Source organism: Canis aureus, chromosome 4 (assembly GCF_053574225.1).
Source record: "Canis aureus isolate CA01 chromosome 4, VMU_Caureus_v.1.0, whole genome shotgun sequence".
Classification (NCBI taxonomy): domain Eukaryota; kingdom Metazoa; phylum Chordata; class Mammalia; order Carnivora; family Canidae; genus Canis; species Canis aureus.
Window position 1 is genome coordinate 65,486,178 of NC_135614.1, and position 18,166 is coordinate 65,504,343.

Here is an 18,166-nt window from a genome sequence, read left to right on the forward strand (position 1 = left end):
CCACCCACGGGAGACGCACCGGAGCGAAGAACCCCTAGGAGGGGTCGGCAAAAATAAGCAGCCACCTCAATCAAGTCCATCAGCAACGCCACCCTGAAATAAGCAAGAACTTTCAATCAATGGGATGGAAAGAGGATCCCAGGCAAGGAGAGGGCGAAGTGGAATCTCCCACAGGACTGTCCTGAAGTGCGTTTCCCCCCACCTGGCGGAGAGCAATCTTACCCCACGTCGATCTAGGCGTTGCCTTTTGGAGGGGGGGATGGGGGCTTTGGGGGAATGGGAGGTTAGGGGGGGACAAGGTTTCTTTTTTAGAAGGCTTTGCTTATCATCACGGAGCGCTTTCCCAAAGGGTAATTAGGCAGAAAGATTGGAAAAAATAGATTTTAAAAAAATAAAGGGTCAAGGAGTCTTTAAGTGAGGCTCTGGGGAGACACTGGCTTCTCCAAGGCACAGAAACTGGCTTCTCAGAGCTAACAGCTTAAGCGCCATAAAAATTAAAGGATGTGATAGTAACAATGCTCACAGCAAACACTCAGCAGCGTTCCCTCCCGCCCCTCCCCCTCCTCTGCTCCCTGTGAACCAACTTCTCTGTCTACACTTCAGAAGTCTCCGGGAGGTGTGGAGAGATCCTCCATCACGACTTGGGACATTGTAAGCTGTGAAGTTTATGTTTGTGGCGCCTGGGCTCAAACAGCCATTCAGTGGCTTGCTCAGTTATCAAGAAAACAACAATCAGAAAAGATCAGTAAACAGACTCGGCTGCCAGCGCCCTGAATTAACTACTTGCATTTTAGTTTAAAAATATTGACCCACACTGTACAAGTTAATTGTTTTTATTTGAAATAGTTAACGAGAATTCGAGATTTGGGGCCATTTTCGAAAGTAACACTTTTTAAATAAAGGTACATACACACGCAAAAATCCTTTACCCTTTTCTCTCCGCACTTCCAAAGAAGATTGGACTTTCCTTGTTGTGACTAATCTTTAATTGTTGATAAGCAGAAAAGAAGTAAATATAGTCCTTAATGAATAAAACTCAAGCATAATTTGGATTATAAATCTCTCTTACAAAAATTGACTAAACTTTACAAATAAAAAAAATTAGTACTTTCTGCTTAGTTTACTTGTACTAGGGGTGGGATTAAAAACACAAACTGGTTGAGTTATATCCAAACTTAGCTCTTCTGGTGGTTTGGACAGTTTTAACTTTTTCTTCTTTTTTTTAAGGAAATGGAAAAGACTAAATAAATCCATATGGGATTTACAAGAGATTTTTCAATGAGAACAATCTTATGGTTTAAAGAGTCAAGGTGCTAGGGAAATGCCAAGTACTTCTATCTTAAAAGTACATTGTCTTTTAGCTAGTAGTCAAAAGGCTGAGATAGACCAAGAAAGAGGTAAATGCAATGAGTTTAACAAACTTATTAGGGTGAATAGCAGCAGAGTATTACAGTCATTTATTTAATCTTGAACCAAAAAGAAGAAAGAAAGAAAGAAAGAAAGAAAGAAAGAAAGAAAGAAAGAAAGAAAAGAAAGAAAAAGAAAGAAAGAAAGAAAGAAAGAAAGAAAGAAAGAAAGAAAGAAAGAAACCTTGTGAATTGGTAAGTGGGTACACACACCCACGAAGAATGTCAAATAACCAGAAATGTTATTTCAACGAAGAAAAAAGTCTCTTCAAATATGATTCTAACTTAGAAAGGACCCTTTTTTAATGGTAAGGAAAACCAGGTCCATTTAATGAGAAGGAAAGAGAGACAGTAGACTGAAACAGAAGTTGTTATTGCTTTGAAACAATGAGGGGGGTATCCTCTCTGAGTATAGATATTGATACGGATTGCCTGATTGAAGGAGAGTGTCCTGGATGTTTTTAGTTGCATTAAGTTTTAGCTTGCAGAAGCTGGAGGAAATGAGTCATAATGTCCAGAAGGAAGAATTCAGAGTAATAAGGGGAGGGAGGATCAAAGATAATAGCAAACAGGAGGAATTTCATTAGAAGAGCACAGCTTAAAGCTAGGTCTCCAGAGGTGTGCTGGGAAAAGGAGAGTATGTGCAAGAGATGGTTTGCAAACAAGGAGACATTTCAGCTACACATTTTAGAGCACATGCTGAGGAGTCTAGAAGGGAACACACCTTTCATATGAATAATACAAGAACTAGAATGCTATCGATCCATCAATCCATTCTCAGCCATCAGGCAACAAATATCTTGAATCTAGCAAGTGAAACCAAATCGTTCATCACTCCCTTCCCAAATTACTGTACTTAAATTCAAGCTGTGGACCTCAGAATAGTCTGACATCTATATATGTAAAACATCATCTCCTTCCCCACCCCTCCACCCCCCCCCCCAAATCTTGGGAATAATTGTCAGGATAAGAAAGCATCACAAAGATGTGTGCCTCACTTAAGTCCTTCCGTTGCATTCAAACCCTAAAAGTTTCTATTTCCCATCTAACCTATACAGAGTCCACCAAAGGCTACAGCTGGGAAAGGGCACCTCATGGTTTCCAAACTAAGGCGTGGGCCTTTAGCAACTATGCAGACACCAATATTCACGTTGACCTTGCCACCTTTGCACTTATCAGTTAGCTATCCCAGGTGTCCTGGGAAGAAAAAGGAAAACTGAAAAGGTGGGCAAATAATGAGTCTAAAGGTAAAAGAGCCAAGTCCAATAGGAAGGATTAGGGAGAAATGGGAAACGAGAGAGAGAGAGAGAGAGAGAGAGAGAGAGAGAGAGATCTATCCAGAAGATCTGTGTGAGATAAGACGCAACTCCTGTTTTTCTCAACTGAAGACCACAAGCCATTATTACCGCGGGCCAAATTATTACCCCTCGGTGAAGAATTAGACACAACAATCAAAGTAATCAACGGGCATGTCTAATGCACTGTAACATTTTCAATGCAAAGTTTGTTTTCTCTCTGCCCCCACGTTAGAGCCTGTAATTAACCCGTTATGTAGAACGATGCCAAACAAAAGGCTAATTGAGGCTCGCTTCCCGACCTGCGGCAGGTTCGGAGAGGGTGAAAGCCACTGGAGAGCCCGGGGCCGCGGGGCTCACCCGGTCTCCAGCCGGGCCTCCACGCCGCCCCGGTCAGGGGCCCGCAGGGGCACGCGCCGCCAGACACACCACGAGGGTACGTTAGCCCTCCTATTTATTAAGAATTGTCACATACTTAAAACGGCATGACACTCGCGCACACAAATGAACCCAGTTTCTAAGGAGTCAAAGTATCATCCGGGGGGTGGGGGAAGAGAAGGGGACAGGGTGGAGCCCCAAATCCTAGCTCTACACCGCAAACCAAGAAGCACCAAGAAGCCTGATTTGGGGCAGGGCCCTTCACGTACCCCTGGGTTTGGGCGCTCGCACTGGAGCTGCTGCAAATACCCGGGTGGAGGTGATGGGGTGGGGGGCAGCGCCGCTGCACGTCGCTCCGACCGCGGAGGGGGCCTGCCGCAGCCCGCGGCTCCCCGAGGGGCCTCCCCCGCGCTCCTCCGCCCCGGCCGGGCAGCCCTTAAGGGTCCCGGAATCGGAGTCGGGGGAGGGCGGGGGTGGGGAACAGGACAAGAAAAGACCCACGCTCACTGGTCTGGGAATTGCTGAGAAAACTCTCTCCCCTCGGCCTGCTCTTCCTGCGCAAGTAAAGCAGCATTTCTCAATCGGCTGACAGCCGCCCCTGGTAAATGATGGGCAGAGCTCACTGACTAGGCGGAAAGGCTCTCTCGCAGCAAGAGCTGAGACTGGAAATATAGGTCATTTCAACAATCCTAAGCAGGAGACTTTGGTATAAAGCACTTACTCCCAGAAAATAAAAGAGTGACTCGAATCAAAACCCATTTATGCAGGACCCTCTTCCTATTTGGGGTGGGGTGGGTCGGGCAAGAAAAGAGCCAGGAGGAGGAAGGAGAGGTGGGGGTGCCGGACCGGGATAGCCCCTCATTTTCAAAAAAAGACAGTTAACATCACAGCTGAGAACCAAAGGCTTCCAACCAGTTTTGATTCAACTGTTAAAATGCAAACTGCAAGTTGGACCTTAACTATTCGCAATAAAATATCACACCTATTGTATGTCAGTTTACCCCATGCACATGCAGTTCTTAATTTCAGACATTTTAATGGCTTACTTGTAAACATATAAAAGAGGGACCCTGGATCACTGCATTTATTTATTTATCTATGCCAAACGTTTATTAGTGAAATAGTCCTGAAGATATAATTCTACATATGGCGCTTTGATTTCACATAATATTTAAGAAAAAAGACAAAACACGTAGAATTAGACATATAATTCAAAGACCACGGTATAACCTTTATCTTTTTTTTTTACTTCAGCAAACAAAAAAAATGTCAAATGACATGAAAAGTGGCAAGTCTTTCGACAATAAATAATAAATTACTTTATAATTTTTGCAATGCAAGAGCAAACAAAAAAAAAAGTTTCCTTTTTTTTCCTCTTTATTTCCAGAGAGAGAGAAAACAGTCATTTTAACCAATAACTATACACATCTTTGGGGGAAAAGTTCGTGGACAGACACAAGTCAAACACAATCCCGAGACGCTTGTGGCAAAATAGAGGTAACCTTGTTGCAATGCTTTATAAGTTGGTTTTTAAATTTGAATTCAAAAACCTTTAAAGTCGCTTCAGACTTCTTGATAGAGGATGGATCTCAAAAAAAAAAAAAAAAAAAAAGAGGACGACGAAGAAGGGGGAGGGGCAAAAGTAAAAAAGAAACCAGCTACAGGACATGCTAAGAGACCCAGGATTTCAATTAACCCCTTGTTAAAGTCAACTAAAAACATCGCAAACCAATGCAGCTCCACCTTCCTGAAAGGACTCTTTCAGCCAAGGAGGCCAGTTTCTCTTCCTGTTCATTTGCTGGAGCTCCTGTTTGGCAAGGCAATGACCAATATAGAAACAGCACCATTCAGAATAGGATGGACTAGAAAATCTCTATTTCTGCTTTTTCTCTAGATGTGCAGTGAAATGAAAATGCTTTTTTTGAGATCCTTGAATATAAATCCTCTACGTTTTAAAAACGTCTTTTTTTTTTTTTTTTCAGTACTCCTAAGGTCATTGGATAGCGTATGTTGGGTTTGGGTTTTGTTTGTTGTTTAATTCTAGTAAAATCCCATGATTGTCTTCACAGTGTTGCTACCATATCACCTTGTCATTAAAACAGACTTCGTGCATTTCATGGAGCATTCATTTCTCGATTCAGTTTTCATTGACTGGGTCGTTAAATACTTTTGTTTCGGAGTTCAACATTATACTTTCCCACTTTCTCCAACAGGGAAAAAAATACATCTGAATGAATGTTCCTCATGCCTCAATAGGACTGGCTACCATGCTGTTAGGTGTATCTGGGAGCTGAGAGGACATCGACGCCACTTCACTGCCAGTGGAATTAGAGCCCGGTCCTCCTTCTGAAAAATTCACCTGCATAGAAGGTTGAGAAATGAATAAAGGAGGCTGCGATTGTATTCTTAAAAGGATTATAAGCTCATCATATGTGTATAGGTACGTGCAAGTGTTTTTGTGTGTAGATGGATATGCAGATAAAGATCTACATGTATAACTGAATTTTAACAGGCTTAAAGAAAGCCCACAAAGAAAAGAACTTGAGAAGAAATCCTCTCGCTTTCCCATCTTTCAAGAGATCTCTGTTTTAACTGAAACTGAATTCCCAACAGTGTGTTACGTTAAATTATTTAAGGACAAATGTGTTTCCCACTGTAAAATGGCATCGCAACTCTACCATGCATGCTCGAAATAAAATTATCCTGCTGGCTACATGTTGCCCTGGGAGCAGGCAAGTCCTCAGTCTCCAGGCATCAAAGCCTCTCTTCTTGAGTTGGAAAATCCATAACACACGCTCAGATCGTGTGACAGGAGATTCAGAAGAGGCTCCACAGAACAATGATTAACTCCTCAGAGGGTTCACAGCGTGGGCTTTCTTCCTTGTTGTTGGTCCTGCTGCCTTTTGGCCTTTCTCTCTTTCTCTTTCTTTTTCTCTCTTTAAATCAGGCTCTTCCTTCCGAGAGGAGACCCATATATTATAACGTCATCGCATTATAAATATCTGGCTCCTTCTTTTAAACCGAAAGTATTGTGTTGCTGTTGGAAACCTCTTTCTCCACTCTACCCCTATAACCCCCTCCTGCCTTGGCTTCCCTCCCACTGCTCTCATCTAACACTAAGGTACAAACCTTAGAAGGTACAAACACTTGGCTGCCCTGAACCCTCCTCTGACTTGCCTTCTATGATCCAGGTTTTGCTCAAATAACTCATAAGATTACTCTCACTTTAAATAAGTTATTTTGCCTAATTCCAGAATTTGCCTTCCTTTCTATCCTATTAAACTTTCCCATGGAGAGGTCAAGGGGCTTCTCAAATTTGCCTAGCCTCTAGACTGGCCCACTTACAAATGTAAACCTGGACCAAGTCCTTGTAACCACTGCCTCTGACCTATTACCTAACTGTCACCACAGAGAAAGAAAATGTTCTCCAGGTAAATGTGAGGGTAAAAAACTAACCTCAACTAAAGTTTTACTTCCAAAGAAAGAAACAAGTTTTTAGAATAGATCTGGTTTTACAGAAGAAAATTCTACAGGACCGTTGACTACTTAAGAAAAAAGTAGGTGTATATATGCCATATCACTAAGTATATATATATAATACTCTTGTTTATCTGGACCCTTAAGCCTTTTGTAGGCATATGGTGAGTTAATTTTCACTTCTCTGGATGTATGAAACATACTAATGCTAACAGGTTTTTACGTGTTGTCTCTGATTGGTAGAACTCATGTTCATTTGGCTATACATGCCCCACAGTATGAGACTGTGCATAACATCTGAACTCATACACTTAAAATGTTAAAGTAATCCTACATTTTAGATTAGGTTGGTCCCAGAAAGGGGTATTAATAACAGAAAGTATCCATCATGTCTTTAAATAACTGAACTCTTTATTGATATATTTGAAAATCATACCCACACAGGTGCCTGCTGCTCATTGATAATAACATTGATTATGTCTTACAACATCGGTTATTAACATAAACAGCTCAATTTAGGTCTTTAAATACACCATTCTCTAGGAGCGGAGGAGAGAGTAAATTTACTAATTGCTGATCAAAATGACAAGGTCTTCTAAAAGTCCCTTCCAGCTCTAAAAGTCTAAGATACATGATTTTGCAACCCTGTACACCTTCCTATGCATGTCTAGTTAATTAGACACCTTGGAAGTTATCCCTCAAAGCGGGCCCAGTTGAGAAAAAATTCAACCTATATGGTCAAATTATGAACTCAGAGAAAGGACTCACAAGAAGTTTGTTTCCCTTGAGCGCTTGTCTCCTCTTCGCCAAGCCTCCTTCATCTCTCCCCAGCCTTGGGGCCAAGGAAGCACCCTCCCCTCGGAATCTTTCATTGTGTGACAGTTAAACCAGAATCTTCTTTTTGTTAGAGATTCAGCTTCCTCACTCTGAGAGCTGACACTTACCAGTTGCTGAAAAGCAGGCTGATCTATGTCACTCTGCAAGGCGAAGTCACTCAGTACTTTCCAAGGCGGCTGGTAACTTTGCACCTCCACTGGGTTTGCCTGTAAGCCACCATCGTGTCTCTCTGGACTGGCAGCCACCATGGGAGTTCCTGTCATCCCCTGGATATTCTGTGAATAGGCCCCCCCAATCCCAACACGTTAATGACCAAACTCCCTCCCTCCATTGTCCGCAGAGGCTAAGCAAATATACCCTAGCATTATCTTATCTATATAGTGGCCACTATTGACTCAGTTAATCTGCTGCATGTATGGATATTAGCCAGAGGGTTTCTTTTTTTTTTTTTTTTTATTGTATTTTGTTTTTCTGCTTCTGTGGGTGGGACTAGTAGGTCTGCTTGGAACTTACTAAACTAATATCTATTCTGACTTTCTCCTTTCCCTTTAAATCCACATTTTATCTCAGTTCCTCCCATCTGCCTTCACAGGCGGTAGTGTCACAGGGGCAGAAAGCTGCAGCCTCTGGACATGGTGGGTTTTCTGGGCCATTTCAGTTACACTTTCTACAGGCAAAGGCACTTCTCTTCACAGAGCCAACCCCCACCCCCAAGCATTTGGGTCTGGCTACTATTGTGCTACTACCAACTTAAAAAGTGCCCCGGCACAGGCTTGGCTGGCCTGCCAAGTTTAATGACAGCAGGGGTTTTATGGGATTTAAAATTGGGCTGAAGCGGTAAAAAGAAAAGAAAGAGAACCTCTTTAGTTTAACTCAACCAGAAATCCTGGTGGAGTGGGTGCTGCCATGGGCTTGGGATGACAGTGGATAATAATATCTCTGGAGGCCTGGACTTGAACTAGAGTAGAGGGTGTCCTATCTTCGCAGGTCACCTTGGTGGATCTCACTGGTCTGAAGGCACTGAGGCAGGCCTTGTCAAGATTCAAGCAACACACCGAGGGGGTCCACCGCCAGGACGACCCACCCATCCACCTCTGAATTAGACAGGGAGCCAAGGAGGTGTCTCTCTCTCTCTGGTGCCTGAGGAACTGACAACCTGAATGCTGTCAGAAAGGGTCAGGCCTTGCTGCCCCCTGCTCAGCAGTGCAGGAGTGTTTGCTGGTGGGGGACAGGTTGAAGGGCACAAGCCCACTCACATGGGCTGGGGGTGGAGGTACAGGGCTCTACACTGGGCCCTTGCCAGTTGCTTCTCCCCTGGGGCCTGAGCCTGGCTAGAGGAGGTAAGGGGCTGCTGGCTTTTGCTTTTAAGCAGGAGGGAACCCACTTGCAGGCCAACCTAGGCAGCCCTTTGCACCTCGTGCATTTGCTCTGCTCCCCACTCAAGTTCCATATCCCCGGTCCCAGGGCCACTCACAGTTTTGTCATTGGGCTGCTGCTGCTGGAGCTGCTTCATCATGATGCTCCGCTTCTTGTCCTTGCACCGCTTGTTTTGAAACCAGACCCGGATCACACGAGGGCTAAGGCCCGTCATCTCCACCAGTTGCTCCTTCATGAGTGCGTCTGGCCTGGGGTTGGCGGCATAGCAGGTCCGCAAGGTGTGCAGCTGCTTCTCGTTCAGCACAGTCCGAACACGGGTGGTCTTCTCTGGCTGCTTGTGGACGTGGGGCCGCAGGGCTGGCTGCCTGGCAGAGATGGGCTCGGCTGCGAGGCAAGGGACGGCAAGGGGCGCGGTGAGCAGCGAGCGCAGGCCTGGGTGGCTCGCCCTCACAAGCTGCTCCCAGACAATGGCCAGTGCTTTGCAGCCACGACAAACAAAGCAGGGGGTGGCAGAGGTGGGGATCAGGGAAGCAAAAGGGAGAATAACATCTGGCTCTCCAACCTGAGAGGTCAATGCTGAGTAATTCAGGCTCAGAACGCAGCCTCCACCCCTGCTCTTATCAACATAGCCTTAGCAGAGGGGCGCACTTCTCTGGGGCAGCACTGTTCAGCATTGTTTCTCCTCCCTCTTTGCCCGTCCTCATACCCAGACTGGTCCCAGGTTACAAGAGTACCCACCGCCTCCAGACTCCTGGACAACAGCCACAGACTGTACATGGGAAGGAAATGCAGAACACCCCAGTGTCAGCCAGAGACACTATACAAGCCGGGAGGTCTCTAATGCAAAGGTCAAAGAGAATTCTGACAGAAAGCCTTGAACTTCAGTTCAGAGAGGGTAATCAAGCCACGGAGCTAAAGAAATTCAGTATTTCAGCCATAACTCCCGTCCTTGATCTTTCCACTAAATCTACCTGGCTGTTCATGAGATGGACTGACCCAGTACAAAGGAAAACCGAAACTGTTGAGTTGCCTGGGTTCGGGACAAATGACAGCTGGGGAGAGTTCTGTCTCCTGACTGCCTCCCAATATTTCCATCTCTTCTGTGTTTTCCCACAAAGCCGAGCACAGGTTGCACAGAACTGAAATTGCCATTCTGTCTTTGCCCCTGTGCAAGCTAGTCGTGTACCCCCCCCAGAACAGAAGCCTTACAGCTTCTGAAAAAGCAGAGTGCACAGATCTGTGTTTCCTCTCCGTCAGTGTTTAGCGGGAATTGATACTTTAATAATGCCCCAGGTAGATCTATTCCTGAGCGGTAGAGGTACTTCCCTTATTCCTGAAGGGAAGTAAGGTTTTGGAAACACTGTCTGCCTCCTCAGGGAAGGCCTCCTCGTGGCCAATCTTGCTGAGTTTCTACCCTCCTTCTTCCTGAAAGGGCTCTCTGAAATGTATGGTACAAATCCCGCACCTCTCAGGACCCCTAGGGTCAGGTCAAAACCTACTGGGTCAATTTAGTGTTAGGGCGACAGGCCTGAAGATGAAATTCTCACCAAATCACACAGAATGAATGGTTTAAAGAGGCAGGCTCCCTTTAAAAGGCAATTACTGCAGATTAGCTTGTTGACAGTTTTAAATTACAGCTCTGCGCAATGGCCTGCAGTTATTGAGACTGTATCTTTTCACATCCACTCTTTCACAAAAGGATAAAAATAAATTTTAAAAATATTTCAGAGTGTGGGGCAGTTGCAAGGAAAAAGGATTTGAAAGACTAAATGACTTAGGGCCACCTAAGCTTCCTTCATTGGGTTAAAGGAGGAAGCTCCGGGGGCCCAGAGCTCCACCCCTTTAATTAGGCAGCGGCAGGAAGACTACCTGGCGGGGAGCTGAAGCCCATTTTCAGTAAGCCCCGGTTTGGAGGCCAAGGTAAACTGGAAGTACTGTTTGGACGTGTGTATACACGTATGCACAAGTAGTGTACATTCATGTGTACGCATATTTAGATGCGTACAGGTGTGCTGGGGAAGGGGAGTCTGAGGAGACAGTAAGTGCACCGAATCTTGCGCAAAAGAGCGAAGTCCAGGGCAAACTGCTCCGAGAACACTTCCCCTGGCTGTGGGCCGCAGCCGCTGCCGCAGCCACTGCCCCGTGGCTACCAGGGGTGCCGCGGGGGCCCGCGCACTGGCCGGGCCGTGCTGGTCCAGCCCAGCGCCAGCCTCCCCCGGCGGCCTCCCTCCGGGCAAGGAGTACCTGCCATTTGCAGCGGCCGCGCTGGGTGCAGAGGGCTGAGCGGGTCGCCGGCGCCCAGGCTGGCCCTCTCCACCACGTCGTGGTCCGCGCGGCAGAAGAGCCCGTCCTCCCGAAGCGCGAACTCGTCCCCGGGGATGAGCTGACGGCTGCAGGCCACGCAGCGGAAACACTCGATGTGGTACACCTTGGAGCGGGCGCGCATCACGAAGTCGTTCTTGCTGAAGCCGATGCTGCACTTGGCGCATTTGATCCCGTACAACCTGAGCGCGCGGCCGGCCCGGGGCGGGGAGACAAACACGGAAAGAGGGGATCACTTTAAGCCGGCACTGCCTCGGCCCGAGATTGCTGAGGACCCCCGGCCACACGGGACCCTGAAATCTGCATTGGCCGACCAGCTGGGAATGGGCGGAAAGAAATCATTTGGTTTCTCCCTCTTCTCCTCTGGTCTTTTATCCTCCCTTTCCTTTCTTATGAACCTCTGTGTCTCCGTCAGTACCTCCTTAATTCAGAATACCCCTAAAGTAAAAATGTTGGACGGGTTGGAAACCTGCACCTCTGTTCTAGCCCCGTCCCAGGGTAACCCTTGCAGCTCTTTGCAGAAAGGAGGCAGGGGGGACTCTAGTAGCCACTGGCCCCACACTTTTGCCTTCCTATCCCCCAATTTCTGCTGCTAGAAATGTCTCTAAAACTGCTACAAAAAGTCCTTCCAAGAGAAAAAAGAAAGGTTAGGGGATGAGACTGTCACCCCACTCATTTGTAAATATACAGAGATGCACAACAGAGTAACAAAATGAAACCTCTGAGGGTTTCCAGATTCCCCTTCTGCACAATAAGCACGTTGCAGTTTTTCCCCCAACTAAAGATTTTTTCCTCGGGCAACAATGTTAACAGAAAGTTTCCTTTCCATTCTTCCTTTTATTATTATATTGAAAATCTGCTCCTGCTCCCTCAATCTTTTACAAGTTGCTGAAGCATCTACCTCTATTTCAGTTTGCTTGAGAATCATGACCACCCAGAAAAATGAAAAGACTCACTTCTAAGGGTTTTCTTGCTCCTGATCTTTCCTACAAAGGGACAATCCTTGTAGGTTCCACCTAGGCAGCACTGACCTGCCCCCTCCCCCCCTGTGTATCGGTAATAACAGAAGCGGGGGCATTCCTACAAAAAGAATCCAGGAGAGGAAAAGATCCACACGAGGTGGAGGGAGGGCACCTCTCTCCCCAAAAGGAAGAAGGGCATTCAGAAATCTAAATAGTCTCTGTGTTCTGCTTTTACAACTATAGGAGTTCAAAGGGGCACACGCACACAACCGAGAGAGACTGAAGGGGAAAAGGCAAAAGCTATCGGCTCCTTCTATAAATGTGTACGCAAGAATTGGCTACGTGAAGGTCTGTATGTAATTGAGCAAAACACTATCTCCACAGGAGGAAAGATAGTCCTAGAGGTGCAAAGTGAGCTCTCCCTCTCTAGAATCTTGAGTTCACACACTAATCAAGTAAACAATGAAAACAGCTCATTTGTCAGAGGTTAGAAGGTAGATTCAAAAGTTTTTCCTCCCTCCGCCTACTCTATGTGAGATCTTCCATTTCATAGGATGAGGACTTTACCTTGCCTGTGACCAAACAATTTGGAAAATCCCTCCCCTTCCTCCAGTTCCCCACTTCCCCTATTTCCTCCCACTGCTCCCCCCCAGCAAAGTATTAATAAACCCTTACACGCACTGTTCAGTTTTACCTATCAAGATTATACTCTCTATTTCATGATTTTACAAGACGAAAAAGTGCTGGACACTAGACAAACAAGTAAAAATTGTGACTGCATACTTAACTCTTGACTAAACTTTAAGTTCTCAGCTCCAGAAATTCTATGCCTTACAAAAGCTAATTACTTGTTACTAGCCACTGGAGACATTTAAAAAGTATATAATATTTTGATATCATTTAACAGAATAGAGAAGGTGTTATCTCTTGTTTGTTATTAAAACAATAAAATTTTCTTTAGGAAGTCTACTGGTTTCCTAAGGCAGAAGATGGAATTTCTGCCGTACATATACACAGGTCAGAGAAAATTTGAGATTTGTGAAGCATGAACTTTAGGCATAGAATAAACTGGAAGAAAAAAAAAAAAAACTCAGAATGTTCCCTGTGTGGTTTTAGTCTTGTCAGTATGGGCAATTCGCTCATTTTATCAGTTACCAGATTTTAATGTGAGAAAGGAAGCTGTTCAATTATCTAAATATACCAATTGTTCGTAGACAGATGATGGGCAATTTGATCTGCTCTAATTCATCAGCTCAGATAAGATAAGAAAGAAAAGATAGTCAGATGTCACCAAAGGGTTAATATTTAAAAAGATTAAATTTCCGGTCTTTTTGCAGGGAGTATTTGGGTTGGTTTTGAAATTTTCCAAGAAAGGACTCTTACCCTAAAAGTAAAGGGGGCAATATTTCTATTTGCACTTTCAAAGTGCACTTCTAAAAATCCTTAGGTCAAACTTTTATTTCGCCTATTGCATTGACATCTCCACAGAATTTGTCAATTACTAACAAAATACTGAACTATTGAAATAAATTAATGAACAGAGAAAAACACTGCACTGTACGATACAATAAAAACCAACCTTTCAAAAAGAAAGTTTAGAAACCCCAAGTTATCCATCTTTAAATTTCTGCTTGTTTGTTTTGGGAGGGGGAGGGTGAAAGAAGAAAATAATTTGAGCATCGCCAATTCCAAGAGCAATTAAACAAGCTTCAACGCCACCCAATTTACGAAAGCCACTACTGAGTTTGTGGGGTTCCCCCCCCCCTAAAAAGTGGAATAAACAGAATAGTTTAATTTGTGCAACGTCCTTAAAGATAACTTTTGCACACTGGACCCCACTAAGGCAAACTTCACAAAAAGACAAAGCTACATCAAATACTTAAAAAGGAGTAGGGAGAGACAGGGAACTCTCAGAGTTAGGGAAGCAATGTAAATGGCGTACCTGATATAATCTCTTTTACAGTAGGTTTTCCCATCTCTAACAAAGCACGTACAGCTCTCGTCCAAATACTGATTACACTCCGCACATTTCAAACATGCCGCATGCCATTCCAAATCCGGAGAAACCCTCAGAATATACTGATCGTGAATTTGATTGCCGCAACCAACACATAGGGAAATCAGACGTTTTTCTGAAATGAAAATAAATACATGATTGACTAACCGTTTACTTCCTACAGAGATAAACACACTTTTAGTGTCGTTCTCTTATAGGGCGTACTCTGGGAGGTTTTTTTTTTTTTTTTTTTTCTTCTTCCTTCTCCTTCCTTTCTTTCTCTCTCTCTCTTTTAAAGAGTATTGCACTTTGGGATGGTAATTGAAGTGTGCCATCAAAACCCTGACTCATTTTAAAAAGGAGGTGGAATATATGTAAAATGCAGATTTGAATAGTCTTACATTTGTAAGCCTAGCACGCAATCAAACCCGTTCATTTTGTATTTCTTGCCCCCCCCCCCCCAACCACCACCACCCCTCCTCCCTCTTTGCCGTAATCATTGGGAAAGATTATGGAGAAGTCAAGTCAAAGAAAAGGTTTTGACTAGCAGCGTTAAGGGAACGCTTATATTTTCCACGAAGCATGCTCTTTAATAGCACATAGGGCTGGATATTGTTAGCAAGAGCAGACATCAATACAGTTGTCACTCGTTCTCTTTTGCAAGTCTAATGCTAATTCACATCTCCGGGTATTGTATGTGCAGGCGGCACCTTTTGCAACAGAATAACCTCCTCGGAGAGCTCCGGGGCCCCGAGGAGGAAACCACCGCCCAGCACCAGCAGTAGCGCTCGGGTCCTGGAGCGCGCACGGGCGAATTCAAACGCGAGGCACGAGCAGTTTCCCGAAGATCGGAACCGACAGCAAGCATGCAGGCGTGGCGGCAAACGAGAGCAAGCCACCTTTCCTCCTCCTCCTCCTCCTCCTCCTCCTCTTCCTCCTCCTCCTCCTCCTCCTCCTCCTCCTCTCTCTCTCCTCTCTGCAGGCAGCGACTCCAACTCGGACGAGCTCCTGGCCCCCGTGCCTGAGAGAGACCCCCGCACAAGAACAGCACACCGAGCCCCGCAAGGTAAAATAGCCTCTTACTTTTTGGTGGATCTCCCATGTCTCCCATATCTGTAAGAGGGAGTAATGTCCACAGTGAAATGGTGGTTGTACAGTTGGTGACCAGCCCACAGAGAGGATGCTGGAGCTGTGGCTAAGTGGGAGACAGTGGCGCGTGGGGCTGCCAAGGCTCGGGGGGCCGCTGCCCGGCTGCGCCGCGCCCTCGCGGGTCGGGGAGTCCAACTTAAGCCGGCGGAGCTGGCGGAGCAGACGCGCTGCGGCGGCGGCGGACTCGGCGCGGCTCGGGCACCTCTCTTCCTTATCTCTTACTCAAACTTCTCGGCTCCAACTCAGCTCCATCGCCATTGGTCTGACGCTGCGCGCGGGGACGTCAGGCGAGCGCCGCGCCCATTGGCTGCGGGGCGCGCGGCGCAGCTGTTCTGATTATCATATTTCAGCCTCGCCGCCGCCGCGCGCCACTGACCGCTCCGAGAGCCCGCGGGAGAGGATTAGGGCTCCCGGCCCGGGCCGCTCGCTCCGGGCTCGGGCGGCTCCCTCGCGGGGCTCGGGCGGCCCGGCTGCGCTGGCTCGGGGCCTCCCGCTCCTGCTCCTGCTCCCCCTCCGCCTCCCGCGCCCCCTCCCCGCGCCCGCCCCTCCCTCCCTCCCTCCCTCCCCTTCCCCCTCCCGCGCTCCTTCCCGGCCGAGCCGCCGGCGCCCCCGCCGCCCGCCGCCCGCCGCGCCGCTCCTCCGCCCTGCGCTCCTGGGCTCCCCGCAGTCCGGCCGGCCGTGCTGCGCGCGGGGCGCTTTTCTGCCGCCGGTGGCGAGTGGCTGGTGGGTAGGTCTTGCTGCCGACGAGGCCCTTCCAGGGCTCTAGGAAAGGGGGCGACTTGGAACGACGGGCCGCTCGGCTCGCTGTGGTCCCGCGCTGTAGCTCACAGCGCCGGGCGCGGCGCGGCTCGGCCGCCGGGGAGGGGGAGTTCCCGAACTGGCTGCGCGCGGCGCGCAGGGAGCTGCCGCCCAAGGGCGAGAAGAACCGGGAACCGCACGAATAAGCCCAGGGGCATGGCTATCTCAAGCTACCCCACTCCTCCGTTAACCACCGACCTCAGAGCCCCCCCCCCCCCCAAAAAAAAAAGCTAGGGTGGGAGGTGAAGAGCGCTTCTTGCGTTAAGCGGAGAATCGGGTTGGGCGCACACAGGTAAAACCAAGTGGACTCCGCGGGCTCCTCTCTCCTTCTAACGGCCCCTGAGGTCTGCTTTTGCAGTTTGGCCCTGGAATGTAGCAGCGCACTAACCCAAAGCCAAAGCCTGAAATGATCTTCCAGGAGTGAAAAAGTTCGTAAAATTATATATATATATACCCTGTCCAGTTCCTCTCTCTGCTGGCCTCCTCCCCTTTTGTTTGTAAGCAAACGTGTGCAATTCGCTGGTGGTGTTTCGGCAATTATAAGGACCGTTCTCCATGGCTCTCTAGTCTAGAGATTAAAAAAAAAAAAATGTGTTAGTCTAAGGGAGCGAGTTAGGGAGGAATCTAATACTGAAGGGCAGTGAAATACCTGTTTCACTTCACCGGGTTTGTTTATCTGATAATTTTCTCTCTCTCGGGGAAACAACCTGGAGAGAGAAGAACCTTGGCTCCAACTCGCGGGGAACCTTTTCCAATAATTTCTGACACGTACCCGTCACCTTTTACAGTCTCCCCAAAACAAAGTCACAGGGAAGGCCACGAAGAACACCCACATGTCTCCCAAAGCTTCTAAATAGACATCCCTTATCTAAAGTGACTGCCAGTTTTCTCTTAAAATGTCCACAAACCCAAGCAGTAGAAGGCGTAATTTCGGTGTCTTGCTGCCTGGGGAAAAAAAAAACCCAGTTGGGTTAGGAAACTCCTTTCTTTGTACTTCTCGCCAGATCTAACCCTTGATAAGAGCTGTGAGCTCTCAGCTGGCCTCAATGGCTCCGTTTGCATGTATATGCTTTTCCAGAGTGCAAAAGAAGCTAAGATGTTTGAGTTTCCTCCTGACCTAGCTGGGCTTTACCAAGAACACGTATCTGTTTCATTTTGTTTTCTCTCAAGGAAGAGTTTAACTGGATCTCATGCCTTCTGTTTTTATTATAAGTTATATCAGTGTGTGTGTGTGTCTAAAATTGAAAGTTGGAATAGACACATAGGTGGATAAATGTATCAATTTTTTTTTTGTTTAAAAATCTGTTTTCTTTAAAGTTTCTAGCCTCCCGGTATTACATGCATGGAGCCCTTTGTCAGGCTGCTTTTGCAAAGCTGATCCTGGTAATCAAAACACGAAGCAAGTCTTCCCGGTATAAGGGCATGTTTCCCTTATAGATAATGAAGTTGACTCTAGTTTTTTTTTTTTTTTTAAAGATACCATTATAATGCCGGAAAGTAAATAGAGGATTTTAGCCAATCATATTCCCTTACGCCACCTTTATAACATGGAATTAAACAGAAGCTGCCAGAAGCCTGATGACATATTTGAGATCCACAAAACGCCCTCACTATCCATACTCCTTCAAATCAGTCACATACACAGTGTGATATTTTAACTTCCTAAACTAATAACCTATTCCTAAGAATTACTGCCCTTGATGGTAGCAATTCCAAATAGAAAAGCTGGCATGTGGCTTGGAGGAAAACCTTTACTCATGGGTAATTTCATCGTAATGGTGAAGACAATTTTTTTTTCCTTCTTTTTCAGCCTTCATTGTTATTGTAACCAAGAATTTTCTTGATAAGTTCCTAAGCTGATAAGAGGTAAAGCTCATGCAGAAGACACTCTCTGATAAAGGGAGAAATTAGAAGGAACCCAATAATATATTGTTCCATGATGGATGTGCTCTGAAGTTCTGTGTCTACTGCTAATACATTTTGCATCAGAATCCAAGTTAGGGGAGCAGTCATTTTTTCACTTCACCTGAAAGTTCAGATATGACCACAGATTATTCTCCTCTTTCCTTAGCTGATTGCTACATGTGCATTTAACACATCGAATATATCAGTAAAAAAAAAAATGTGTAATGTTTTTATAGAACACAACAAAATGTGATTAGCAATATT

At 46.2% G+C, this 18,166-nt stretch overlaps 2 protein-coding genes across 6 annotated transcripts in view; one reads left to right on the forward strand and one right to left on the reverse strand.

Moving 5' to 3' along the window:
• Nucleotides 1-4,289: 4,289 nt before the first annotated feature.
• ISL1 (ISL LIM homeobox 1) lies at nucleotides 4,290-15,469 on the reverse strand. 2 transcript variants are annotated; one of them, XM_077896010.1, is made up of 6 exons: nucleotides 15,134-15,469; nucleotides 13,997-14,186; nucleotides 11,015-11,274; nucleotides 8,868-9,154; nucleotides 7,501-7,668; nucleotides 4,290-5,438 (listed from the first exon to the last, which is right to left on the reverse strand). In XM_077896010.1, the coding sequence occupies exons 1-6, from the start codon at nucleotides 15,159-15,161 to the stop codon at nucleotides 5,322-5,324; spliced, it is 1,050 nt and encodes a 349-aa protein (XP_077752136.1). In that variant the 5' UTR covers nucleotides 15,162-15,469; the 3' UTR covers nucleotides 4,290-5,321. The 2 variants fall into 2 exon arrangements, 1 of the variants encoding a protein (XP_077752136.1); XR_013378524.1 differs by lacking the exons at nucleotides 7,501-7,668; nucleotides 8,868-9,154; nucleotides 11,015-11,274; nucleotides 13,997-14,186; nucleotides 15,134-15,469 and adding an exon at nucleotides 7,325-7,490 and having other exon boundaries at nucleotides 4,439-5,438.
• The window catches only part of LOC144312881 (uncharacterized), a 105,556-nt gene continuing 94,833 nt past the window's right edge, over nucleotides 7,444-18,166 (forward strand). For 3 of the 4 annotated variants that reach the window (XR_013378525.1, XM_077896012.1, XM_077896014.1), the window contains exons 1-6: nucleotides 7,444-7,601; nucleotides 8,381-8,568; nucleotides 8,858-9,048; nucleotides 9,481-9,665; nucleotides 12,298-12,402; nucleotides 14,754-15,116. Coding sequence is in view for 3 of the 4 variants with exons in the window: in XM_077896012.1 (XP_077752138.1) it covers nucleotides 9,557-9,665; nucleotides 12,298-12,402; nucleotides 14,754-15,116 (577 nt within the window). In the remaining variant the exon portion in view is untranslated. Of the gene's footprint in view, nucleotides 7,602-8,380; nucleotides 8,569-8,857; nucleotides 9,049-9,480; nucleotides 9,666-12,297; nucleotides 12,403-14,753; nucleotides 15,117-17,807; nucleotides 17,864-18,166 lie in introns of all 4 variants that reach the window. The other variant, XM_077896013.1, reaches the window with a different exon arrangement.